This window comes from Moschus berezovskii, chromosome 2 (assembly GCF_049115385.1).
Source record: "Moschus berezovskii isolate FMDL1 chromosome 2, NW_MosBer_1.0, whole genome shotgun sequence".
NCBI classification, from domain to species: Eukaryota; Metazoa; Chordata; class Mammalia; order Artiodactyla; family Moschidae; genus Moschus; species Moschus berezovskii.
Window position 1 is genome coordinate 4434449 of NC_142461.1, and position 27886 is coordinate 4462334.

General features: G+C 39.4%; 1 protein-coding gene across 7 annotated transcripts in view; it reads right to left on the reverse strand.

Annotated features, from left to right (window-relative positions):
- Window positions 1-8677: 8677 nt before the first annotated feature.
- The window catches only part of EIF4G3 (eukaryotic translation initiation factor 4 gamma 3), a 370046-nt gene continuing 350837 nt past the window's right edge, over window positions 8678-27886 (reverse strand). For all 7 annotated transcript variants that reach the window (XM_088843307.1, XM_088843294.1, XM_088843302.1 and 4 more), the window contains 6 exons: window positions 27626-27707; window positions 25306-25404; window positions 16425-16571; window positions 12780-12861; window positions 11100-11246; window positions 8678-9673 (listed from right to left, as the gene is read on the reverse strand). In XM_088843307.1, coding sequence (XP_088699433.1) covers window positions 9492-9673; window positions 11100-11246; window positions 12780-12861; window positions 16425-16571; window positions 25306-25404; window positions 27626-27707 — 739 coding nt within the window. In that variant the 3' untranslated portion in view covers window positions 8678-9491. The remainder of the gene's footprint in view (window positions 9674-11099; window positions 11247-12779; window positions 12862-16424; window positions 16572-25305; window positions 25405-27625; window positions 27708-27886) is intronic.

Sequence of the window (27886 nt, forward strand, 5' to 3'; positions counted from 1 at the left end):
GCTCCAGGAGTTGGTGATGGACAGGGAAGCCTGGTGTGCTGCAGTCCATGGGGTCGCAAAGAGTTGGACACGACTAAGCGACTGAACTGAACTGAAATGTTTTACAAATAGCACTTATTTTTAGTTAGCTTTTAGTGAAGAGCTTTATAAACTGGCAGGGATACAAAGTGTTCCTTAGGCAGTAGTTCTCAAACTTCAGTGTGCCTGAGAGCTTGTTAATAGTTTCTTGGGCTCCTTCCATTCCTTCAGATTCTGATTTAGTAGGTTAGGGTCTGTGTATGGGCATTTCTGATATACTCACAGGTGATACTGATTCTGCCGGTCTAAGGTCCATACTTTCAATGACCTTAATCTTAGATATGGGCTTCCCTGGTGGCTCAGCAGTAAATCTGCCTGCAATGCAGGAGACCTGGGTTTGATCCCTGGGTCAGGAAGATCCTCTGACGAGGGCATGGCCCCCACTCTAAGTCCTCTTGCCTGTAAAATCTAATGGACAGAGGAGCCTGGTGTGCCACAGACCACAGGGTCAGACAGAGTCAGACACAACTGAAGCGACTAAACAATGGCAGCAGCAGCAATCTTAGATATAAACTTAAACTGCTTTCCAAAGAGCCAGAAGCTATTCCAGTCCACCGTGTTGCTAAACTTTGGGGCTGTGGATCATTAGATGATGAAAAAGTACTGCCATTCCTAAGTGAGAACTTATTTAAAAAAAAAAAAAGCACACGCACAAACCAATGATGGTAGGTCTGTAGCAAATGCTACTGAATTGAGAGCGTAAGGCAATTTTCAAAAGGTACTTTCTATCCTTTAGTCCAGAAAAGGTTTGTCTGGATTAATTTTTCATAGGACATGTTCAAATTCTACTTTTGGATGTGAGAATGAACTCTCATCATACCTGGCACTCTTGCTTCATTTTTCAACTATACCCTGCATCTCCTTTGCACTCATGATTCTGTCTACTTGAACCCATCCCGTAACTGTTTAATTCTTTAGACTTCTCAGTTTAAAATTCTCTTCCTAAAGGAAGCGTACCCTAATCCCCTGGTTTATACAGGGTGCCCATTACCTGCTTCCATAGCTCTGTATTTTCAAAACATGTGCCATTTGCAATGCCACACTTGTGTGTTCAACCAACACCTTGCAGTTGAAAAATATGTTTTAAATATTTGAAAATATAAGTTGTTCTCTAAACTATTTGGCAAATCAAGTTATTTTCACCATTCCACAGTGGTCTCATGTTAGAATCACCTAGGCAACTTAAAAACAAAATGATGCCAAGGTTTCATCTCTAGAAATTCAGAAACAACTGCCCTGGGATTGAATCCAAAGATTTGTACTTTTGAAAACTCCCAGGTGAATCTACCATGAAGCAGTACTGAGCCACAGTACTCGACGTTCTAGGAAGCAGTTAGGAGTGCTGTTGGAGTTTTGCCAAAGATGATTTCCTAGGACCTGGTCAGAAGACATATTATCAATAAGAGGTAAATATTTCAGAAGAGTCAGAAAGGAAATCCCTGCTAGGACAAGTTCAACTGCTAGGACAAGTTCAACTGTCATTTGTTTAGAAAATCTGAGAAAATCTTGATAGTCTTATTGTTGTTCACTCATGTCCAACCCCATGGACTGCAGCAAGCTAGGCTTTCCTGTTCTTCACCATCTGCTGGAGCTTGCTCAAACTCATGTCCATTGAGTCAGTGATGCCATCCAACCATCTCATCCTCTGTCGTTCCCTTCTCCCCTTGCCCTCAATCTTTCCCAGCATCAGGGTCTTTTCCAGTGAGCTGGCTCTTCATATCAGGTGGCCAAAGTACTGGAGCTTCAGTGTGAGCATCAGTCCTTGCAGTGACTATTCAGGGTTGATCTCCTGGTTTGATCTTGCAGTCCAAGGGATTCAAGAGTCTTCTCTGGCGTCACAGTTCAAAAGCATCGATTCTTTGGCGCTCAGCCTTTATGGTCCAACTCTCACATCTGTACATGACTCTTAACTTCTTCAAAAAGTTTAATAATGTCGTATTTCACCAAGACTTAATGGATTGTCAGGCTTGGGAAATAGTATTGAAAGTGATTCTGGATGTGCTCATATGATTGGCACCAGTAAACACTTGTTTTTGGTTGTGCTGGGTCTTTGTTGCTGCTCAAAGGCTTTTTGGCGAGAGGGGGGTCACCCTTTGTCGCCACGCATGGGTCTCTCACTGCAGTGGCTTCTCTTGTTGCAGAGCAGACTCCAGGCAGAGGGCTTCAGTAATTGTGGCGCACAGGCTTTAGTTGCTCCATGGCGTATGGAATCTTCCCAGACCAGGGATTGAACCCATGTCCCCTGCATCACCAGGCGGCTTCTTATCCTCAGTAGCACACCAGGAAAGTCCGAGAGTAAACTCTTTTTAGTGAGGACAGTGGGGGCCCATACAAGTGAGACTGGACAAGTTGCCAGTGAACAGTAGCATTAGCATTAGGACACAAATATTCCAATGCCGGTCAAGATCTCTTTTCTACTATGGCTTACAACTTCTTTCTGTATGGCCTCTTGCTACCCACCCAGCTAACATTTCCTTTTTTTTCCCAGTTGGCTCCTCTGATTGCCTAATTTAACTCTTTCATGTTTACTGGATAAATCTAAGACTTTACATTTATCTCAAAGTACTGCTTTAGCTGCATCTCATCAATTTCAACATGCAGTACTTTCACTGTCAGTTAACTTCTGGTTACTTAATTTCCCTTATTTCTATTTAACTGAGTTAGTCACCTAGGCAACATTTTAACACTGTACTGTACGGTACACTTCAGTAGACTGTCTGAATATTGCTAGCTAGGGGAAAGTTAAATCATCATCACAGGGAAAGAGAGGGAGTATTTTTAGTCCTTTCTTCCTGCTATGTACAATGAGCAGAAACATAATTATAGTATATATAGGATGGAGTCTTTTGAGTACCAGTTATCACAGAAAAAATGAAGCAGTACTTTAAAAAAGCCATAGTGTTCCTGTGAAACTAGCAAGATCTCACCTTCAGTAAAAAGGAAGAGTTTAAAGTGCCAGCAAAACGAGAAGCAGAGACACCAGTAGTAATGAGCTCGCCCAATGCCTAGATGTTGGTTTCTAAATACCACTCTCTTAAAAGAAACCAAGGCTCCCAGAAGGAATGGCTGATTCTATAGGTAGTGGTTTCTTGAACTGTCACAGGTAAGTGCTCTAAAATCTACAGATGAAGAAATGTCAAAGAAACACATGAATCAAACTAAAAGTGCTCCCAAGGCCAAAGCTGGAACAACCTATGTGACAAAATAATGTGGTATTGGATTATAACTCAAAATATAAAATAAATATACATGAATCTGAATTGATGGTTAGTGACTAGCTTCCAAACAGACCAGAGTAAAAAAAGGGGAAAAGAAAAGCTAACTTTGGAGTGGAGACCTGGCAAACACCAACATAACCACATAGTTAAGGTGAAACATCACCAATGATGTCATGGGAGCATCACATACCCTGTTATGATATCAGAAGGGCACTTCACTTACAAAGTATTTTTATCCCAAACTCATTACCTTAGTCTAATCATGTGGTGCTGGAGAAGACTCTTAAAGAGTCCCTTGGACAGCAAGGAGATCAAACCAGTTGGTCCTGAAGGAAATCAACCCTGAATATTCACTGGAAGGACTGATGCTGAAGCCGAAACTCCAATACTTTGGCCACCTGATGCGAAGAGCTGACTCACTGGAAAAGACCCTGATGCTGGGAGAGATTGAGGGCAGGCGACAGAGGATGAGCTGGTTGGATGGTGTCACTGACTCTACAGACATGAGTGTGAGGAAACTCAGGGAGATAGTGATGGACAGGGAGGCCTGGCGTGCTGCAGGCCTCATGTGGCTGCAAAGAGTCGGACACGACTTACTGACTCAACAACAACGATCAGGAGAAAAACACCAGACAAACCCGATGGAGGAACATTCTGCGAAATACCTGACCAGTGGTGTCAAGGTCGTGACACACAAGGAAAGATTGAAGAACTATCAGAGGACACTAAGAATACATGATGACTAAACGCGATGTGGCATCCTGGACTGCATCCAGAAGAAAAAGGACAAAAAGGGCAGCAGTGAAACCCAAAGCCTAGAGTTTAGTTCACAGCAATGTACCAATGCTGGCTTCTTAGTTCTGATATATGTCCACTGGTAATGTAAGTGAAAGTCATTCAGTCGTGTCCGACTCTGTGAGCAAATGGATTGCACAGTTCACGGAATTCTCCAGGCCAGAATACTGGAGTGGGTAGCTGTTCCCTTCTCTAGGAGATCTTCCCAACCCAGGGATCGAACCCAGGTCTCAAGCATTTCGGGCGGATTCTTTACCCGCTGAGCCACAAGGGAAGCCCCTGGTAATGGAAGACATTAATGATAACAGGGAATTAGATGAAAGGTACAAGGGAATCTACTAGATTTGAAACTCTTCTATAAGCCTAAACTTATTTCAAATAATATATTCATTAAAAAAAAAACAAAACTTGGCACGTGGTTTCTTTGACATGTGACTTGGGTAACACAAATGCTGTCTTTTGGGGCATGGGGTGGGTGGTAATCCTAACACTTAACAGGTAATCATTTTCCCTCGGAGGGATACCTGTGGCATCTGAAGCTAGTGAGCACATAGTGGATCTCTCCCTAAACTGCTGGAGGATGTTGAGACCTATAGAGCTCAAGTGTGCTGAATAGGAAAGGTAATCATCTATAAGACTAATAAATTGGGACTGGTGTGTAGAAAAGTGAAAGTGAAGTCGCTCAGTCATGTCCAACTCTTTGCAACCCATGGACTGTCTCCTACCAGGCTCCTCCATCCATGGGATTTTCCAGGCAAGAGTACTGGAGTGGGTTGCATTTCCTTCTCCAGGGAATCTTCCCAACGCAGGGATCAAACCCAGGTCTCCCGCACTGCAGACACTTTACCGTCTGAGCCACCAGGGAAGCCCTAGTGAGTAGGAGGGGCTCCATTTCAAGGCGTTTTTTATTTCTTAATGAGTAATTTTACTCTCATGACAAGTAAGCAGCCTTAAGCTGTTCAGGAAATCAATCACTATGTCCAAATGTACCTTATTGGAGACCACAAATAAAACCAGGAACATCAGGGTACACTGTAGTAGCCTCTAATTCATGCAGGAATTCCAACCCTAAGGAAAAATGACTCAAGTAGCAATGAATGAGAGGCCTAAACAACCAGACCTCAGTTGCCAGTGCTAGGGTGTCGGATGTCCCAGGTCATGTAGGTCAAGCTCACAGAGTGACAAAAGGAAGTTGTGAGGAACTCACTCCGGACGAGCTGATGGTCGTAAACATGTCGCCAAGTTTTATCTAAAGACGCGACAGAGAACAAAAAAGGAAAAGACAGCAAAATTTGGGTCCACATCAAACTGTCAGGTCCCTGATGTTGCAAACACTTGTGAGGTCTGATCATCTGCTAAATGCTGGATTGAAGGCCAAACAAAAAGCAATACGATGTATGATTTCATTCATGTGAATCCCACAAAAACAGAGGAAGTGGCTCCCAGGGGCTGAGAAGGGTAGAGAACGAGGAGAGTCGACTCAAGGATTACAGGTTTCTTTTTGGCTTGAGGAAAATGTTCTGAAATCAGAGTGGTGATGGCTGCACAGTGGTGAATACAGTAAATTTCGGGTGGCTTTGAAAAATCATTCACTTTTGGCTGCACTGGGTCTTTGTCCCAGTCTTTGGGGTTCTAGTTATGTTGAGCGGGGACAACTCTCTCACTGCGTGGCACGGGCTTCTCACTGCAGGGGCTTCTCTTGCTGCAGAGCACGGGCTCTCGGCTGAGCGGGCTTCAGGAGTTGTGGCTCCCGCACTCTGGAGCATAGGTTCAGTAGCTGTGGCCCACAGGCTTAGCTGCCCCGTGGCACATGGAGCCTTCCTGGACCAGGGACTGAACCCATTTCCCCTGCATTGGCAGACAGATTCTTTGTCACTGGACCAACAGAGAAGTCCTGGGTATATTTTATAGTATGTGAACTATATCTCAATAAGGAAAAAAAAAAAGGAACGCAAAAATGGTCCTCTTCAAAATGGGGAGTGTAGGAGTGCATAAAGGTCAATAGCATGGTGAAAACTGAAAAACTGGATCCCTCTTTTTTTTTTTTTTTTTATAAAGAAGAAAACTTAGGGAGTTCTCTGGTAGTCTAGTGGTTAGGATTCTGCACTTTCACTGCTATGGCCAGGGTTTAGTCCCTGGTCGGGGAACTAAGCGCCTATAAACTGCATGGCGCAGCCAAAAAGAAAATAAAAAATAAAAAGAATAAAACTTAAGTAATGAAACCATAGAATTACATCCACTAGCCTAAGACTATTTTTTCTAGCTTAGAATCCTTTTGACTTGAATGGAGCCACCTGAAAGAAAAAATGTCAAAAAAAACCCATATTGATAATTTGTTTGAAGAGAGGTTCTAGAACAGATAAAACTATCTTTGGGCTAATAATTGTAAATAATCTACAATGTATTTTGAAATGTTAAGAAAAGACAAAAAGCAAATCAAAGATCTGCCAGCATAACAAAGGGCAGACACTTCTTGGTGGGTCAGTACGCTGATGTAACATTCTAGCTTTCATTTTCCATAAAAAATGTGAGTTTCCATGAGAGTAAAGACTGTCTATTCAGTTGTAGTTCCTGCACTTAGAACACAGTAGATGCTCAGTAAATATTTACTGAGTGAAACAAGTTTATGACGCAGCTATGAACTGGCTTGTTGGTTTCTGCAAGAACTAAAATGAGTTTATTTTGAAAACTGGCCTCATGTTCTTTTGCTAGAAAGGGAAAAAAACTCATTTAAACTTAATGAAACACTGTGAGTCAGTTGGTTTGAATACAGGCATAAAGCACCTTCAGGAGTGAACTAGATCTTAATGGACCTCTTCCAAAGTGAAAGAGCTACAGGCAAGTCAGCGCTGCCCATGCCATCTATTACCTTAAACCAAACACCATCAAACCTTGCTTTCAAGTAAGAAAACTGTAGAGAAAGTAAGAGTCATGACGGTGTTTCTGCATTTCAGCTGGTACAAGTGTGGATCAGTTATCCCACTTTGCTCCTATTTTGCATTGGTAACCTTGCTAATCCCATCTAACATCCTGTATATAAAGCAACAAGTTACCCCAAAGTTACTCTGGAGTCTCCTCAGCACAGTTCATGTTACAGATGAGACTGCAGACACTTATTTCTGTTACTGTGCTATAGATGTTTATATAGCTGAAGCTTTTCATAACCCTTGAACTAGTTTCCCTGGTATTCTTCTCTTTCCTCCAATCCTTACACTTGTCCGCATCTGAAGCAGTGATGAACAGGTTATCACTGCTACCCGAAGTTCGTTCCCGGCTAGACCCCTGCAAACAGCCGCCAGAAGGCAGTCCCCACCTTGCTTCCCCAGCCCCACCCCCACGCCAACACCTAAAACTACATAACAGTCAGGAGATTTCTGGCTCAGAATCCTCTGCACTTTGATTCTGGCAGCTGTTAAAATTCAAAATAACAGAGAATAGAGTTGCTTCTTCCACTGGAGGGCTCCCAGGCAGAGCCTGCAGTCAGACCCTGAAACAGCTTTTCAGGCTCCGTCTCTTACGACAGTGGCTGTCATCTGCCTGTCACAAGCTTTCAGGACTTGGTTCTTGGCGAACAGCCTTCAGCCACTTCACAGTGGGCTCTGTGGGCTCATGGAGGGGGAACCTGTATTGTGTTCAACTACATTCTGAGACAGAGAACTTTTACTGCTATGGAAAATTTTGTTCTTGTGCATTACAAGTCCTGCCAAGTCTCTTAACGTGAGCATTTCTTCAGAGATGGAAGCCAGAAGAACTTTTTGGTTATTCAGATACAAAAATACAAAGCTGCGTATTTGGGAGCGGCCTGGCTTTTTTCATAAATACATTTGTAGGGTGATGGCCTACAAACAATTGAAATGGAAAACCACTTGTAGAGACAAAAACTTCATCAAAGGGAAACATGCACACACACACACAAAGCACAGCATAGCACAGCACTCCAGTAGCTGTCAGAGAAACAAAGGCCCAAACCACAGTCCACTTTATACTCACCAGAATGGCTTGCATGAATTTGAAGTTGGGGTAAAGGTGATTTTCACACGTGGTATTGGTTTGGTTTTAAACCACATGCTCACTTATTTTAAGAAGTGTAATTTAACTTTGGTTTCTTTAAAAGACATCTTTGGGTTTCTTAAGCATTGGAGGCAGTGATGATTTTAAAGATCACTGGTATCGGTAGTTTCAAACGGAAGTAGTGTCCATAACCCAAATACATCCAGTGGAATACTCGGGGATTCACAATAGTGCTGCTGGGATTGTTCCTACCAAGGGTGTATTTTTGCTCGGTGTTGGAAAGAGGCATCCCTTGGACTTCAGAGATGTTCCCCAACCCAAGCATGAGTGCCCTCCTTTGCCCACAAAGTAGCTTGCCTTTTCCAACTGCAGACACACAGACACACACACTCTCCCCCACCAAGCCCTCAGGAGCGATCTGGATTAGACAACACGTGGCCAGACGGCACCTCCCAGAGATGGGCGCACATGCAGCAGCTGTCAAAAGGAGAAGTCACTTTACTTTCTTTTAAACTTGCAATGTTTGCCTTTATTTTGTTCTTTATATTTTGAAAGTGAAAAGAAATAGTACTGAGTCAATTTCTTTTTGTTGTTTTTTTTTTTTAAATATTTGTTCTATGTATTTACAAGCCTTAAAGTTGCTCTAAAGATTTCAAAAGTATTAAGAGTACTTTTCCCAGGGTAGCACTTTTTTTTTTTTTTTTTTTTAACAATTCTTGGAGTTCTCTGGTCCACAGCATTTCTTTCTGTTCCAAGGTTATGTATGTTTTGATTACTATTGTGATTTTTTTTATTTTCTGAAGCAAGCTGAGAGGCAGGCAGAAAGATCTGATGCCAAAAAAAAAAAAAAAAAATCTTTCTTACCTTGTTCACCCCAAACCTTCTCAAATCTGGACTAAATACTATGCTTTAAAACAAACGTGAGGTGCATCTGAAGGGGAGGGAAATTTATTTCTCTGCTTTTCTATTATACAAGTTGTTTACAGAAACTGCAAATTAAAAAATTACACTGGCATTTGCAGTCCTTAAAATAAATTAAAAGTTCTCAACTTTTTTTTTTGTTTTTTTTTTTTGCTAAACAGATGTGTTTTTTTTTTTTAAAGTATGAGTCCTCGTTTAAAAAGAAAAGATTAAAACAGAAAATATTTTCTATAAATAATACATGTATTTTGGTTTTAGTGCTCCCGCCCTCAGGTTTGAAGTTTACTTTTTTTCCAGTACCTTTTTCCTCCATGATCACCTTTTTTTTCTCTTTCCCCTCTCCCACTCGTGCACATGTGGGGGTTTCTGCGAGAATTGGCCTTGCTGCACTGTGATTGGCGAAGACGTGAAACTTTTTAAAAAAATACTTAAATTGTTTCTTTTCTTTCGTTTTGTGTATTTGAAGTTTTAGTTATCCTCAGACTCCTCTTCTGCTTCCCGCAGCCATGTGAAGAACGCGGTGACAGATTTCAGGGCCACACCCTTCCCATTCTGCTCTGCGGGGTCCTTGCTGCTCTCCCACTTGTAGAAGGCGTCCTCAGAGATCACCTCCTCGTCATATAGGCAATCAAAAAACATCCGTAGCAAATCTGCAAGGAGGCGAAAGGAAACCATCGGTTTGAGGGCACTGCAGCTGTGAGGAGGCCACATTCCCACCCCGTTGGGGTCAGGGCACCTGTGAGACTTCATCACACCCCTCCTGACAGCCTAAGAGCAAAGCCACTTGTCTAAAGAATGTGAAAAGATTAGGCGGTTGGAACTAGTTCTTATTCCTATTATTTTATTCAATTTGAACTGTTTTCTGATATTACTGAGCTGTTTGATGTTACATAGTTTTCAACCTAAACACTTAAAAGTACAAGAATAATTTTTTAAACTTCCCTTTTGATACATTTTGAGATTTTACAATAAAACCATCTAATTTTTACAAATTTTGGGAGGAAAAGGCAGAATGTACTTTCTCCCCTCTAATGTTTCCAAAATGAAGAGTAATAATTCATATGAAAAACATGGGTTAAAAACTGTCTCATCTGGATCTCATCCAGTGAGACGACAGCCATTGTCAGTGCAGCGATGACCTGGGCAAGTTCAGTCCTCTGTTTTCCTCTTAGCTTATATTACTGTTTTAAAGAGGACAGATTTATAGACAGAATATCTCTTCAGTTACACTCCGAGGACTGTTCCAATCCCTCCCTTTATTTCCCAAAGGGATTTAACACCACTAGCCAAGAAGAAAAACTTTGCAGAAGTCACAACCTAAGGAAATGTCAAAGAGTTACTTCAGTGCTATCTCTGAAACAGCCATATACTTACTGTCCCCTTTCAGAAGTTTCAACTGAATTTTCAAGATTTAATATGATTCAACTAATTTACCAGATCACTAACACTTGGGTGTTCGGGTTACCTTATTTGTCTGGTTAGCCAGAATTAACTATAACTCTTAATTGAAAATTAGTCTAAAATGCCTTCATGTCTTTGCTGGGTATCTGAGGATTCTGATAAGTATCGCCCTCTTTCATTATTAAGGCCTGGGTCCAAGAAGGGGAAAAACTGTACCGCACAGACGCTAATGCCACCTGCCCTAGACCTGCACTGTCCAACAGGGCAGCCGCTAACCACATGGAGCTGCTGACATTTAACATTTTAGGTTCAGTTCCTTAGTCACAGCAGCCACAGTTATGTGCTTGACTGACACGAGTGGTTCATGGTTGTCATGTACTGCGTGACAGAGATAGCCTTCCATCACGGAAGAGATTCTTATAAGACAGAGGTGCCCGAGAATGAGGATTAAATCTCCTCAGAGAATATGAATAATTAAACTAGTCTCCTTGTCATTTTCTCATAAAAGCCAACCACTTAAAAACATTCATGTTTATCAAAGCTACAGGCTGAGTTTCGTCACTCGGGATTCTGCTATTTCCCACTGTTGAAAGCCCATCAAACCATCTCTCGAGTGCTGCCCTGGATAAACCTCACCCATCAGCTGGGTTAATTTGGAGCAAGAGGTAAACTCACTGGCAGGCTGATCAAGTTTCACTATTGATGCCTGTAGTGCATAAAGTGCTTGCAGTTCCTTCTCTGTATCTGAGTCTAGGTACTTGAGTAAGATCGGCACTCTCTGCTTGATAACAGCAGTGTCCACTCGGAAGGTCGAACAGTCGGCTGGAAGAGACAGAAGAACTGAGCATTAACACACAGCTGTTTTTGGTTTTCTGAGTCAGTAAGACATACATGACCCCTGCAAGGAAAGAGGAACCAAGGGGGTCTGAGGTAAAGATTTTGAATCGCCAAATTTTCTAAAATTTTAATTAAAAACAAAACAACTTTATTGAATTTGTTATAATATTGCTTCTGTTTTATGTTTGGTTGTTTGGTCCTGAGGCATGTGGGATCCTAGCTCCCCAATCAGGGGTCGAATCCATACCCCCTGTGCTGGAGGGCGAAGTCCCAACCACTAGACCACCAGGAGAATACATGAAATTCTTCCTGAAACAAACAAACAAACAAAAATATGGAGGGGGATGTTTTTAGAGTGCTGGCTCCCTCAGAGTAGTGCACTCAGTTCTTTATCTTTAATCATAACTAAACAGGGACAGTGGTCTCATGACATTCCAAACGATGAAAACAACATTAAAAAGGAAATTAAAGAGAAATTAAACAGAGTTCATTTACATCTCTTAAGAAGGGTAAAAGAATGAGAACCGTTGTATTATTACTAGCAGTTGTTATTATTGTTTAGTCATTCAGTCATATCTGACTCTCTGTGATCCCATGGACTGTACCCCGCCAGGCTCCTCTGTCCATGGAATTCTCCAGGAAAGAATACTGGAGTGGGTTGCTATTCCTTCTTCAGGGGATCTTCCCCAACCAGGGATCGAATCCACATTTTCTGCACTGGCAGGCAGGAGGCCTGAGCCACCAGGGAAGCCCCATTATCAGCAGGATGAGGACCAGTTGTGACAGTGGCACATGACAATAGGTGTTTAAATTCACCTGATGGAAAATCTTGAATTTTGAAGCTATCTCTATAATGATTCTGAACAACTTTTCAGCTGATAAATTTTTTTTTTTTTCTATTTCAGTGACAGAAATGTGGACTTCAATCCAAGGCCAAGGGGATGATCTCATTAAGTATTAGTAAAAACTATGTGCAGCTTGAACCATTTAGAGTCTCTACCAATCTGAATCCTATCTATCTATGTAATTCATAAACATTCAATAATATTGTCTTATCAGGTCAACATAAAACAAGAAAAATAATTGGTATTTTCTTTCTCCATACATGAATTTACATAAAGTGGCTTTTCTTTTGAGATTAGTGACACCGGACAAGAATATTCAAATTGTTCATTTAACTCGTGAATGGAAGGCAGGGGAGCCTTTGAATGTTGGAGGTGAAAAGTAAAGGAAAAGTCATACACAGCAAACAACCTCAGGAGCAGGCACCAACTTCCTGCTGAACTGGGGAACAGAAGGCCCACAGCAGCTCTCACATCTGGGCTCGCTGCAGGCAGAGCATCTATCTGCGCCCGCAGCCCAAGACAGCCAGGCATTGCAGACAGAAATGGCATTCGTTTGGCACAGAAACTGAGCTTTACAGTGCAACTGTTAAAGGCAATATAAACTCTGACCCACATTGTCAGCAGCTGACATACGGGGGATTTTCAAATGCTTGCCTTCAGAAATACTACTTACCTATAATAGCTGCTTTACAGACGGCTGTCATTAAAGCTCTAAGGAATGTAGGTGAACTCATCTGGCTTTCATCTAGATTAGCCTGCAATCAAAAGTAAACAGAATAGTTAAATGTACCCTTGGCACACCAGAGATATTATTTTCTCCTAAGCCAGGCTTCATCTTGCACTAAGGGCACGTGAGATCACATTCAACTTTTAAAATTAGTCTTCTGATTCCCCAGGAGATACTGGGACTGTCGTCAGTTCTCTCTGAAAGTGTTCTGCACAGCAGTATTTTGTTTCCGGGGAGCTTACCACCCCACATCCTGTGTTCATTCAGTTAAACAGTGCTGTGTGCTATACATCATTTGGAAATGCAACCATTTAAAAGCATTTTCCCTTTTCAATAAATAAGCCATCTGAAGATGATCTATCCAAATCTATAAAGTTGAAAGAACAACTAACTCCACAACTACAGAGTATTTTAAGGCCTACTTTGCTCAGTAGTATGCAACTCTGTTTAGATGTGCTAACACTGCTTTTTCATCTTAATTTTAATGTGAATTAGAGGCTAATTTCTAGAATTACCTCAAATAAACACCTCAGGTAGTGGTGAGAACTGTTCCTCTTTTCTGAGGATGGCAAAAACATGTATTCTGAGGTAAGTTAAATAGAGTAAATGAACCTCCACCTTATTTTTTTAGTTTATTTCTCTTAAGATATTATCTTTTTGCTATAAAACATTACACTAAACCAGATGAGAAGCAGAAGGAGAAAACACACAAAAGCAGCCATTTTCTAGGCAGGTATTTCAAATATTTTCCAGACTTTATGTTCCTTATGCCTGTGAACAGAATTAATGCTTATCTCAGCTTCTTTTAATAGCTTAGAATACCATAGCACAGCACAGTATTTTCTACTGAAAGAGTCATTTTTAAAATAACTGGCTAGGAAAAAATTAAAAATGCCATATAAAAAGGTATGTGTTAGAAAGCTAAGAATTTCAAAGATAATTAGAGATCAGTTCAATGTTTATGAATTTTAGAACTGATGTAGATTAACCAGTAAGCTCTCTCTTTGCTGAATACTTAACCTCACATATATCACTTGGGAGGAACTGGTGGTTTCTTGAAAGCAGAGTTAAGAGGGGTTAACAAGTCAGATGGCTAGCTCTGCAGGATACTGGCAGGGCTGAAAGGGCCAGGCCACCTTTCACGATTGATCTCGTCCCACAGGATAGAAACATGTGGTGATACTGCTGACAGCTAAGGCTGAGAATAATGTGGAGTAAGAGCTATGTAGAAAAGATTTCATGATGGTCTATGTTTTATATGGTTTATGCTCATGTACCTCTTTACATAATATACAGGCTGAAGCCAAGGCTGGTCTAGCCCTGGAAATTACTTCTGCAAAGTCTGAACAATTATTTTTGAATAAATGAGAGAATAAAAATACACCATTACTCTTTGGCTCAACAATACAACAGGTTGTAGAGGTATTTCAGCTGAGTATAAAATCCCCAAAGGATCAGATTTCAAGTAGAGTCGGAGAAAAACAAATTAGCTAGATGTAATTACTGATAGATGATAATACTTCGAAACCATCTGTCTGTCTCTTCCATTTTAAAGAAATGAACTGTGTATCTCTTCTACCAAATAAAGCCAGACACTGTAATTCTAGTATTCAAGAACAGAAAAGTATCAAGAACACTAAAGATGAAGCAAAGATATTAACAAAAATGCACAAGAACAATCAGGAAAATGGGTCTTCCAATTGGAAATGATAAGCAAAATCAGATTACTGTATAGTATGAGTATCAGATCTACAGCAACAAACACCTTAGACGTACTGAGCTCAGTGACTATTATGTCTGTTTCCTTGATCCTTTTTTAAAATTCACCTTTATTAGGAATCATTTACATTCATTAAAATTTACCCTTTGTCTTATTTTTAAGAATAATTATTGGTCTGGGATAAGCTAAATAAATATTACTATTTAAGAAAATAGGGCCCAACATGGATGAAGAGGTAAAAACAGCATTGTTTGGCAATATATGAGAAATAAAAGACCAAACTGCTGAAATGAAAGAGAATGATGTTCAGAATGCAAATATTGACCTGACTTCTAAAACATAAAAGAAGGTATCTGAGGTCAATAATATACCAGAAAGCCTGATACTAATTTATCCTAAAATCTGCAACAAACTACCATATGAACGGTTTTAAAGTCTTACAGAGTACAGAGATGGTTATGCTAAGAATAAATAAGGACAAAAAAAAAAAACCAAGTCATGCTAAACTAACCTCCTCTCCTTTTCTGATATAATCACCATATGGCAGCTCAGATGGATAGAACATTAACTTCTCCAGAGTTTAGCAAGACATCTGACAAATTATAATAGGTACTCCCTTGCAGACAAGATGAAAAGATGAACTAGATGGTAGGAATGATGTGAAATAATAAAGACGTTAACAGCTGAAATGTCCACCGGGATGGCGATGAAACCTGGTCCTAAAACGTATGCTGCTTTGTCCTTGTCCTTCTCTCCTCACACACTTTCCCCATAACTTGAGTGAGTGCGAAGCTGACACAGTAATCAAACGCACAGTGAAAAAGATGGCAAGCAAAATGGACGACCAAGTTAGAATCCGGAATGTCTTGACAAGACTTTTTAAAAAAGTGTCTAATTTAAGAAGAAAAATCTAAATAGAAATAAATGTTTAAAACACTATTTTGGCTCGAAAATCAAATGTGTAGGTTTGCAATGGAAGAAATGACTAACCTGTAGAATATAAATGAGAGGATAATACAAGACTGAATGGAGCGGCTTAGGTTCACTGTGGTGAGCCTACCAGAAGCACAGGGTAAAAAAGAAAAACACAAACGCTGAAGTTCCACCTAACTCTATACTGTTGGACCACAGCTGATGATCATGCTCAGTTTACACATGTCACTTTGAGAGGCATGTTCAAAATGCACGTTATGTTTATATGAGAATAAGCAGACAAGGGCCTGGATATCAAGATTTTAAGAAGGAATGAAAGAACCTAGAGGAGGAGTCAGGAATATATCCTGTTAGCTATTATAAATTACTTTAAAAAATATTCCCAATTAGGTGAGGTGACAGACAATCCCAAAGACAGGAGGGAGAATAGGTTAAAAAAATTATGAGAAGCTTCATTATTTCTCAATGCCTGGAAATGGTTAAAGAAACAACAACCCGTTAGAAGGACTACAAAACAAGAGTTATACAAGACGGACAGAACTAGATTAGCCCCCCATGGCTTTCTCTCAACTTGGATTAGTGTATGATTCCATGAAAAATATGCCCAATAAAACACATCTACATAAACAAAAGTTAATATTTAAAGGAATACAGTAACAAGTTAAATACAGACATGATCAATAGACTCTAGAACACAGATTTTAAGGTATGTTATGAAAAGGTAAGCCAGCACATTTCATAAGAATTACATATTGCTTATTAATTTTATCCAGGATAGTATCTACAGTGTGAGAACATGAGAAAGAAATGCAAATGTTTGAATGGTAAGATGTAGTGTATATACTAAACTAATGAGAGATCCAGAAACATGGCTTATGTTCTGAATATTTCACGTGACTTTATAAAGACTGTGCATCTTTAATCTTTAGTCTTTGTACCTCCACCCAGTCAAAGATCTGCTCATCATTCGCCTTGTCCTCAATAATGAGTTTCTCGAGTCGCTTATACAGCTCTTCGGCAGAGAGTTCTTTCTTCAAAAGTGCTTCGGGGGAACAGGAACTGTCAGACTCTAAAAAGTCCAACTTCTGAAACATGCAAAGTTAAACATATTAAAATAATTCAATATTATCATCACCCTGTGAAGAAAACAAAGTCATGGGCTATCTCCTCTACTTCACGTGGAATCAAAATGATCAGCAGAAGCCATTCTGTATTTATAGTTTTGAAAGATTCTAAATGCATTATTCTTCTGAAAATACCATTTTTTAAATTCTGAGTTATCTCTGATTCTCCTTAAAAACAAGCTTACTTTTCTTCCAAATCATTCTGAGCTTCAGTCTTCATTTTCAATATGTCTGATCCACAATATTAGTTTCAAGTGTATAATACAGTGATCTGACTTTTGTATATAGTGTGAAATGACCACCACAGTAAGCCCAGTCACTCTGTCACCTTACAAAGCCACTACAATGCTACTGACTGTACTCGCCAAGCTGTACGTTACATATTCCCATAACCTACTTATTTCGTAACTGGAAGCTCGTACCTCTTGACCCCCTTCACCTCTTTCCCCTCTGCCAATCCCCTCTGCTCAGGCGACCCCCTAGCTCTTCGCTCAACCTGTGGGTTTTTCCTTGTCTTGTGGCTCCCAAGTGTCAGTGAAACCAGGCCTTGTCTGTCTTTCTCTTTGTTGATCTCATTTAACCCGTCCCTGCGGGTGCTTGTCTTGATCTCAGCAGTGACCCAGCTCTCAGGCAGGGCATGTGTGCCAGCAAGGACACAATGTAACTACCCTTCTGCAGCCTATGACTGATATCACCATCGCCACCGAGCAGCAGTCGAAAACTCTAGTTTTGCCAAGTCCTTCAAACACCTCCTGACCATTCTGAATCCAAGTGTGAAAAATGATGACATGACTGTTTAACTCTCTGATGAGTATTTTTTTAAAAAATCAATAATCAAAGTGATATTTTATTTTCTAGGGTATAAGACCATGAGGTATATAAGTATGCTTTGCTTTAAACAGCTTCTCTATGCAAAACCCATAAAGATTAAAATACATAAAAGATTATTTACAAATTTTTCCCTAATACCATAGAAGATTCATATATATTCCTATATTCTCCTTGGATCCACAAATCAAAAATTACCTGGAATTCTGTGAAAATATTTCATTGTTTTAATGGTCATTACCATGTATGTAAGTAGCACTTTTAAATAACATATTCCTACAAAGCTTTAGAAATATTATTCAGTATCACACTTTTTCTGATTCAACGTTGATAAATGCGTTAATTACCACATTTCAATATACATACAAAACCACAAGATGATGGCCATAAGTTCTTTTAAGAACAGGCAACTGATTTTTCATAACCTTGAAACATTCTCCAAATTTGTTTCAACATTACTTTAGATGTTAGGATACCTAAACAGAATACCTCTTTAACCTACCCTACACCTACACAATCCCAAAGAAAGGCAATGCCAAAGAATGCTCAAACTACCGCACAATTGCACTCATCTCACACGCTAATAAAGTCATGCTCAGAATTCTCCAAGCCAGGCTTCAGCAATATGTGAACCGTGAACTCCCAGATGTTCACGCAGGTTTTAGAAAAGGCAGAGGAACTAGAGATCAAATTGCCAACATCCGCTGGATCATGGAAAAGCAAGAGAGTTCCAGAAAAACATCTATTTCTGCTTCACTGACTATGCCAAAGCCTTTGACTGTGTGGATCACAATAAACTGTGGAACATTCTGAAAGAGATGGGAATCCCAGACCACCTGACCTGCCTCTTGAGAAACCTGTATGCAGGTCAGGAAGCAACAGTCAGAACTGGACATGGAACAACAGACTGGTTCCAAATAGCAAAAGGAGTACGTCAAGGCTGTATAATTAACTTATATGCAGAGTACATCATGAGGAACGCTGGGCTGGAAGAAGCACAAGCTGGAATCAAGATTGCCGGGAGAAATATCAACAACCTCAGATATGCAGATGACACTACCCTTATGGCAGAAAGGGAAGAGGAACTCAAAAGCCTCTTGATGAAAGTGAAAGAGGAGACTGAAAAGGTTGGCTTGAAGCTCAACATTCAGAAAACAAAGATCATGGCATCTGGTCCCATCACTTCATGGGAAATAGATGGAAAAACAGTGGAAACAGTGCCAGACTTTATTTTTCTGGGCTCCAAAATCACTGCGGATGCTGACTGCAGCCATGAAATTAAAAGACGCTTACTCCTTGGAAGGAAAGTTATGACCAACCTAGATAGTATATTAAAAAGCAGAGACATTACTTTGCCAACAAAGGTCCGTCTAGTCAAGGCCATGGTTTTTCCCGTGGTCATGTATGGATGTGAGAGTTGGACTGTGAAGAAAGCTGAGCGCCGAAGAATTGATGCTTTTGAACTGTGGTGTTGGAGAAGACTCTTGAGAGTCCCTTGGACTGCAAGGAGATCCAGCCAGTCCATTCTAGAGGAGATCGATCCTGGGTGTTGATTGGAAGGACTGATGCTAAAGCTGAAACTGCAATACTTTGGCCACCTCATGCGACGAGTTGACTCACTGGAAAAGACTCTGATGCTGGGAAAGGTTGGGGGCGGGAGGAGACGGGGACGACAGAGAATGAAATGGCTGGATGGCATCACTGACTCTGTGGACATGAGTTTGGATGAACTCCGGGAGTTGGTGATGGACAGGGAGGCCTGGCGTGCTGTGGTTCATGGGGTCGCGGGGAGTCGGACACAACTGAGCGACTGAACTGAACACCTACACAGACAACTGGAGGTCTGAGAACAATTAACATTAATAGCAAAGCTAAACGTTAATTACACTGCTCATTAATAAAATGATCTAAAAATGTGAAAGTCTTTACCATGGCCTAACAAAGTCAGTGGTGAGCTGTGAACTTTAGCTTGTTCACTGGAGAGAAACATTTATCCCTCAGAATCCCTTTGTCTGTGCAAGCCATCTAATCTTCCTAGAACCTAGAAGGCTGGGCTTCAAATTTATGGATCAGTTCATCACTATCTCTTATAGAATGTACTAGGGTTCCCAGAAAAAGGGCATTACATCAGCCATTTTAGAAGAAAGCTAAAAGTCAAGGTAAGGATGGTCAAGTTTTCTGAAGCCTCCTTTTTCTGTTTTCTAAACATTTTTATTAATAACAACATTATGCATAGTTGACTGAGTTCCTCTCTATGCTCAGTGCTTCTTAAACATTCTCTCTTTTTTAATCCTCATAAAAATTCTGTAAGATAGATATTATAATAAGCATTTCATAGGTAAGGAATCTGAGGCTTAGAGAAATCAAGTAATTTTAAAGTCTTAAGTGGGAGAAAACTGGAATCTGAACCCAGGTTTATCTGACTTCAAATAAGGGTGCCACATGTTTTCATTTCTCTTGGATATACACCTAGAAGTACAATCGCTGGGCCTTGTGAGAATTCCATGAGAAATCATCCTTATGCAGCTATTTTCATAAATTGTATCTTTATACAATGTATGCCCATTAACACGTATTTATTATTTTATGGATTTGCCTTTTAAATCATAATCATTCAGTAAACAAAAAGGAGTTACGAATGGAAAACAAAATAATGCCTGATTTATATTTATCTGTGTGGTTACCTTTACCGATTATCTATATTTCTTCTCATGGCTTCCAGTTATATCCTAGTGTCCTTTTGCTTCAACCTGAAAGGTTCAGTTTAGGATGGTAGGTCTAACTAACTTATAAACTGTCGTCATATCTTCCTCATTTTTGTAGGAAATATTGCAGATATATAAAGTCTTTAAATTTTAGAACTTTATATCGTTCCAGTGTCTTCTGACTACCATGGTTTCCAACGAGAAATTGGCTGTTAATTTTATTGAGGCTTCTTTGCATGCGACGAGTCACTTTTTCTCTTGATGCTTTCAATATTTCTTGTTTTTATCTTGCAAAAGTTTCATTGTATCTTGTTGTGAAACTGAGTTTATCTTGCTTGGAGTTTGTTGAAATTCCTAAATATGTAGATTCATATCTTTGATCAAATTTGGGAAATTTTCAACCGTTAATTCTTTAAATATTTTCTTCTGTCCCTTTCTCTCTTCTCTGGGGCTCCATTATGATATACTGACATGCTTGATGCTGTCCCCTGTCCTTGGACGCTTCATTTTTCTCAATTCTTTTCTTTCTGCTCCTCAAACTGAGTAATTTCTTCTTTTAAAGCCTTTTATATGTTAAATGGATTAATTTTTCAGTATGTATTACTATAATTAAAAGCTTTTTAAAAAATAAACAACTATAGGGACATTTTTATTTAAAAAATTCAGTGATATCAGTTTCATGTAACAAAGCCAGAAATTTCATTGGGAAAACAATTAATAAAAGGTGTATCTGCAAATACGAAAGATGGATTTTCATCATAGTAAATTCAGGGTTGAATCAGTGATTCTTGATTGAGCAATTCCAGCTGTGCTATTTTCAAGCTCACTGACTGACTCGCCTGCTCAAAGCTGCTGTTGAAACAGTCTAGATAATTTTTCACTTCAGCTACTGTCACTTTGCAGTCTCTGTTTGGCTGTTTTTTATACTCGCTACCTCTTTACTGGTATTCTCGGCTCTTCAGTCCATCACTCTGATTTCCTCTATTTCTTCCTCCACGGTTTTCTTCAGGAACTGGAGCACAGTTAAAGCCCTTGTCTAGTAAGCCCGATGTTTGGGCTTCCCCAAGGATGCTTTCTGTCAGTTTCTTTTTTCCTTTTGAAAGAGCTGTATTTTCCTGTTTCTTTGCATACTTCATAATTTTTTGTTGAAAACCAGACCTTGCAATGTGCTAAGTCTGGACATCAGATTCTCTCCTTTACCGAGGAACTGCTGATGCTGCAGTTATGTTTATTTAGTGACTTTCTGACAAGGACCATATTCCTTCTTTGGTGAGGTTTCTGAAATCTCTGATCCACTATCTTTGCTGTCAGCCAGTGACCTTTCAGAAATTTCAGTGACTATCTGGATCTGAGGAGAGCGAGCGAGCGGTATGGGGAAGACTCAGGTGTGTTCCGTTTAAGCCACTGTAACAGACCCCGTCTGCGAAGCTGCTTCAGAACGAGGAATGGAACAGCATCAAGGTCCTGAAAAGCATTCCTGGTGAAGAGGCAGGCCGGCTCGGAGACACAGTACCAGTCTTTGCAGGACAAGGTCATCATTGCTCAGTCCTTTCAGCTGTCTACCACAGAGCTGGAGGCTGGGAGCTTTCTCGGCAAAATTCCAAAATCACTAAAATTTACCACACTCTTTTTTCATCAAGCACTGTCCTGGTTCTGGGGTGCATCTGCTCCACTCGACTCCATAATTTCAAAATAGCTGACGCTAACTGCCCCAGCTCAACAGCTGTTTCAGTGGAGGGACTAACTCTGGATCTTCTTACTACTTCATCTTTCCTACATCCATACATTGGTTTTATAACCTTAAATTAACCTTATATTCCTGTGACAAACCTACCTGGTTATGATGTACTATCTTTTTTTGTTGTTGTTAGATGTGACTCGTGCAAATTTTGTTGACAACAAATTTAGTTAATGAAATTTTCTCTATGTTAGTTAGGAATTAGTCTATAGTTCTCTTTTCTTGAAATGCCTTTGTCTAGTCTTGTTATCAGTGTAATGCTGGCCTCATAGAATGAGTTGGAAGACAGTCTCTCCTGTTCAATGCTCTGGAAGAATCAGTATGAAAATTCTGCAGAACTGGCATTGCTTTTCCCTGGCACGCGTGGTAGAACCCATCAGTGAGCTCACCCGAGCCTGGTGTGGCTTTTGTGGGAGCATCTGTAACTGCCAAAATTTCCTCCGTGGAGATTGACGTTATCTGTTTTTCCTCTTGTTCTAGCAGTTTCTTCTTGCTCAAGAAATTTATGCATTTCAGCTAAGTTCATGTGTTTATGTTATTACGTGTAGAATAGGTACAATGTCACCTCTCTCATTTTTTTATTAGATATTTGTGCCTTATCTTTTATTGTTCCTGATTAGTTTAACTAGGGGTTTATCAACTTTATCTTCTCAAAGAATCAGCTTTTGACTTCAGTGACTCTTCTTATTGTTCTGTTTCACTGATTTCTGCTTTGATTTTTGTTATTTCCTTTCTTCTATTTACTTTTGTTTTATTTGCTCTTCCTTTTTCTAATTTTGTAAGGTTAAAGCTGAAGTTAATGATTTGTGACCTTACTTCTTTTCTACATCAGGTGTTCAGTGCTAAAAAACTTCACTCTAATACTGCTTTAGTTGTATCCCACAGATTTTTATCGGCTGTGTTTTCACTTTCATCCAGTATAAAATATTTTTAAAATATCTTTTATGATTTATCTGACTCATGGGTTATTTAGAACTGTGTTACTAGGTTTCTAAATATATGCTGTCCTTCTTCCTAAAGGTTAGTTTATTTGGGAGTCAACTCTAGATTAACTCATATTTTCTCAGTACTTTAAAATTATTCCACCATCTTTTACTGTCATTTTTGTAACACTTTGATTGACAGTATACAATTGGGTTTTCATTGTTGTTATTGCAAAATTTGTTTTTCCTTTGGAGGTAATATGCTTCTTCTTTCTAGCTACTTTAAAATCTTTTCTTGTTTTTTTCTTGATATTATGCAGTTTCACTAAAATGTAACTATCCCATGTGGTATACATGTGCTTTCTACAGACTCATATATTTTTCAGTTCTGGAAAAGTCTTAGCCACAATCTCTTCAAATAATGACTCTTCTCCATTCTATTTTCCCTTCTAGGACTCCAATTAGACACATTACAGACTTTCTCTTTCTAGATCCTAAATTTTATTAACATCTATCAGAATTCTACCTAGCTTCTTCTCTTTTTATTGCTGCCCAATCACCTTTGCTCATTTTTGTGACTCTTTCTTTTTAAGATAGTGTTATTTTATATTATGAGTTATAATTCTATTATTTCAAGTCTCCAGAGTCTAAATCCTGCATTTATTGCCTGTTTACTCTCACTCGTGGTTCAGTTCAGTTCAGTTCAGTCACTCATGGTTACTTATTTCATTATATGTTAAATCAACTCTAAGTATTAACTCATATATTTGGATACTGTTAATCTGTAGAAAATAAGAGGTAAGTTGAGTATGTTTTCTCCAAAGAGCATTTTGGTTTGGTGCTTTGTGGAGCTGGGTTACTACTGAACTAGGACCATTTCATCTTTTTCAAGATCTTTGGGAGCGCTCCAAGTGGTATTAGGCAACATGCCCCTCACACGTGCTTGTGCTTAGTTGCTTAGTCATGTCTGCCTCTTTGTGACCCTATGGACTGTAGCCCACCAGGCTCCTCTGTCCGTGGGTTTCTCACGTGTGCTCACTGCTCAGAATTCAGATATCATCTTTGGCTTCCCCCCATTCTTTTTGTTACTTGGAAGTTTATTCCATGCTCTATGATCCCAGCAACGAAAGATAAATTATGCCTTATGTAGGCTCCTATTATCATGGCAGGAGTGCTCCTTAGTGTATCTAGACTAAAACCAAAAGAAAGCTAAAATCCCCTGTGAATCTTATGTCTTTATCCAACTTAAAATATACATGCTTTAAAATCATTTTCAGATTGCTTTATTATTTTCTTTTAACCTGAGAGTGACATTTTTCTCCTTATTGCTGAATTTGTAGGCTATCTTAGCAGTTATTTTCCTCAGATGTTTTAGGATTTTGATTTGCAGGATAATTTTCAGAAGAATTTTTTTGATTTAGGACCAGATTATATTGATTGTGGAGGCTTCTGCCTTGTGGATTTCTGGATCCAGTTACCAAGTCAGTAGGCAGCTTAGCTTAGGTTCTGTCTGTAAGACTGTACCTACCTTCGTAACACTTATTTATCAAGTTTCCATCTAGTGACAAGCAGTAAGCCTGTCTCCAATCTTCTACCTTGTAAGGGGCTATTACCCTACAGAAATAACTTCTGACTTGTTTCTGTCTGCTTTCAGACCCAGAGCTCAGAAGACTTGTAGCTTTAGCCCTATTCAGTTCAGTTCAGTCGCTCAGTCGTGTCCGACTCTTTGCGACCCCATGAATCACAGCACGCCAGGCCTCCCTGTCCATCACCAACTCCCGGAGTTCACTCAGACTCTTGTCCATCGAGCTGGTGATGCCATCCAGCCATCTCACTCTCTGTTGTCCCCGTCTCCTCCTGCCCCCAATCCCTCCCAGCATCAGAGTCTTTTCCAGTGACCCCTGCTTTATTTATCAATTTCATTCCCGGTTCATGGATACATGTCACTTGTTTTCAAAATGTGTCTAATTTCTTAAATCTTTATTTTTTAATCTATCATCTAATGAATGCATAGACAAAAAGCCATGAGGCTGTTAAAAGTTCCCAAATGAGACTGTGATTGGTTCCGACAAGAGACCAGAAAATATTTCTCCTTAGGAATCACGAGTTTTTTTGAGGGTAAAGTGATCTTAACTACAGACTTAAAATGACATCTTGACCATGATTCCTATTTTGGTCTAATTTAAAAAACTGGGGGCTTCCCTGGTGACTTAGACAGTAAAGAATCTGCCTGCTATGTGGGAGACCTGGGTTCAATCCCTGGGTTGGGAAGATTCCCTGGAGAAGTGAATGGCTACCCATTCAGGTATTCTTGCCTGGAGAATCCCCATGGACAGAAAAGCCCGGCAGATTACAATCCATGAGGTCACAAAGATTCAGACACAACTGAGCAGTTTTAACTTTCACTTAATAACTGGAATACTGATGCAATTACTTTTATCTCCCCTAAGAAACAGATCAACTACTATCAAACAGGAGGTATAAACCTTGCTCCTACTCACCTGCTCCGAGAGAAAATTATGTACATCTTCCCCTTCTGGTAAAAAATCCTTCCAGCTGAGGTCAGCCTCCCTCCATAGGGCTCCCACTTTCTTATGGCTCTAAAATAGAGATTAAGTCCAGTTCATTTACTTCTACATTGTAAGGAGGAAAAAAAAAGTCAAGAGTGCAAAACTGTGAAGGCTATAAAAACGGAAACTTTTCCTTGCACTCATATGAAGTTAATTTCTTACGATTCTCGGCTTTTAAGCTGAGATGTCTGAATGTACATAAATGTAGTGGTAAGTGAAGTACAGTTGCTTAAGGTTCAATAATTTCTTTTACCAGATAACTGACCAATCTGGGGATCGGCAAGCTTGGTGTTTGGTGTTTTTTTGAATACAATCATCTAAAAAGAGTTTAATTGTCAATGCATATAGCACTGTTTTCCTGGACAGCGCTATATGCATTGGCAATTAAAGCACTCAATAAGCCTTGCCAGAGGCCCTCTTCACCGTAGGTTATCATTAGGCCACTTAACATGAGAATGATTAAGGAGTCATTGCTCCTGAACAAGGAATGAGAATTACTTCAAGGGCAAGAAGAAGTGCAAGGCTGAGCCCAACAAACAACAGAGAAGAGCTGCTGTCAGCTGGAAAACTGATGAGGAGGTTCAAGTCCACTCCCTCAACTAAGTCACAGTGATAAGGAAAGCTTTCAGGCTGCGACTGTCATCTAAGGAACACGTACTAGTTCTTTCACAGACTAATCTGCCCAGGGCATAGCTGATAACCTGGCAGAGCTAGGATTTAAACTCGAGGTTAATTTCAGAGTTTATGTTCTATGAGAATTTTGTTTTAGTTAGGAAAAGTGAGAATCTGCTTTCTGTTTCTACAACTAAAAGTTAACAAGAATTTGAATTTTAAGGGATGAAGTCAAATAGGTGGAAGACGAGGAGAAAATTCTGGATCTAGAAACTGGGGTTCAATAAAAACTTCAGTGCCATTAAGCAAAGGGTATTAACAATATATATAGACAATCAGCTAGAACTAGAGATGAGACTATTTAGTATACCTATCTAAGAGTAATTATCACACAAATTAGATACAGGGGAACTTCTGCAGATTTAGACAGAGAAATGATATGCTGTTTTGTTTTCTATCAGTGCCTACAAAACAGTGAATTCTATCATCCCAGTATCTCTTGCTCTGGGATGAATAAGTCAGAAATCACTCTAGAACTTTTCAAGTGAGTTGTTTTGTTTTGATGTTTCTCACCCCAGGAGTTACATAACCTTCCTCTGTGGGAAGCTATACCACTTTTGCAAACCTCTTAACTTCTAATATAGCACTGACACAATTTTTTGGTTAAGATTTGTCTGTCTCCCCTTCCAGCCTATAAATTCTTTGAAGGTTTAGTCATCTTTGTAGACTAAAATAATGGCAAAGGGCTTTGCAGAGAATTATTCAGTAATTCTAAATAAATTCTAAAATAAATGTAACTTTAAGATAGAAATTCACAGTCCTGCAGAATCATTTTCACCACCTATTTCTTTTTTCCATTAAAAAATCATTTTATTGAAGTATAGTTAATTTACCATGTAGCGTTAATTTCTGCTGTACAGCAAAGTGATTCAGTTACATATACACATAGACACATTCTTCTTCATATTCTTTTCCACTGTAGCTTATCACAGGATATTGAAAATACTTTCCTGTGCTATACAGTAAGTTCTCATTGTTTATCCATTATATATACAATAGTTTGTATCTGCTAACCCAAACTCGCAATCCATTTCTCCCCTCCCCTTGAAAACCACAAGTCCGTTCTCTATTTTTAAAGTCTATTTCTATTGCATAGATTAGTTCATTTGTGTTTTAGATTCCACGTATAAGTGATATCAACATGAGTTTTTACCACCTATTTCTAATCAGATTACTTAGCCTTAATCCAAAAATAATAAAATTAATCATTTCATGAATCTGCTCTTTCTCTGAAAGCGGAGGAGTTTTAATCAAAATCTATTATAATAAAGTATAAATAATATAGCCATTTTGCTTCAAGAGAAAATAAATTAAAACACATCTTGAGATTCTTTAAATTTTACCAAATCTAGCTGAGATTAGATAATTTCTTCCCAAATTACTAGAGAACAGAAAGGCAAATATACCTTTGGAAGAAACTAGACAGAACCAGAGACCTCACTCTTTTTTTCCCCCCAAATAATAGAAGTTAACAGAATTACTTGCACAGCGATACCCAAGTTTTTCACAGATAAACCAAGATCAAAATCATGACACTTCCCAATACACTGCTAAGTCCAACACTAAGTTTAACACTCACCATTTGTTTGCATAGAAGGTGCAATATTTCAGAAATCAAGACTCCAGCTCTTCCAACAGGAAGTAAAGGTTTGCAAAATTCTCTGTAAAAGATATAAGTAGTGCTTAAGTACCTCTGAACAAATTCCCTGTTTTAAAAAACAGGCAAACAAAGTGTGCCAAAAGAACAGATACTGTGTAACCTAAACAATACTGGGAAAGTCCAAGCTCCAGAAGTAATAATTTTCTGGAAGTAATAATTTTCAGCAGAAGTAGTTCAGAG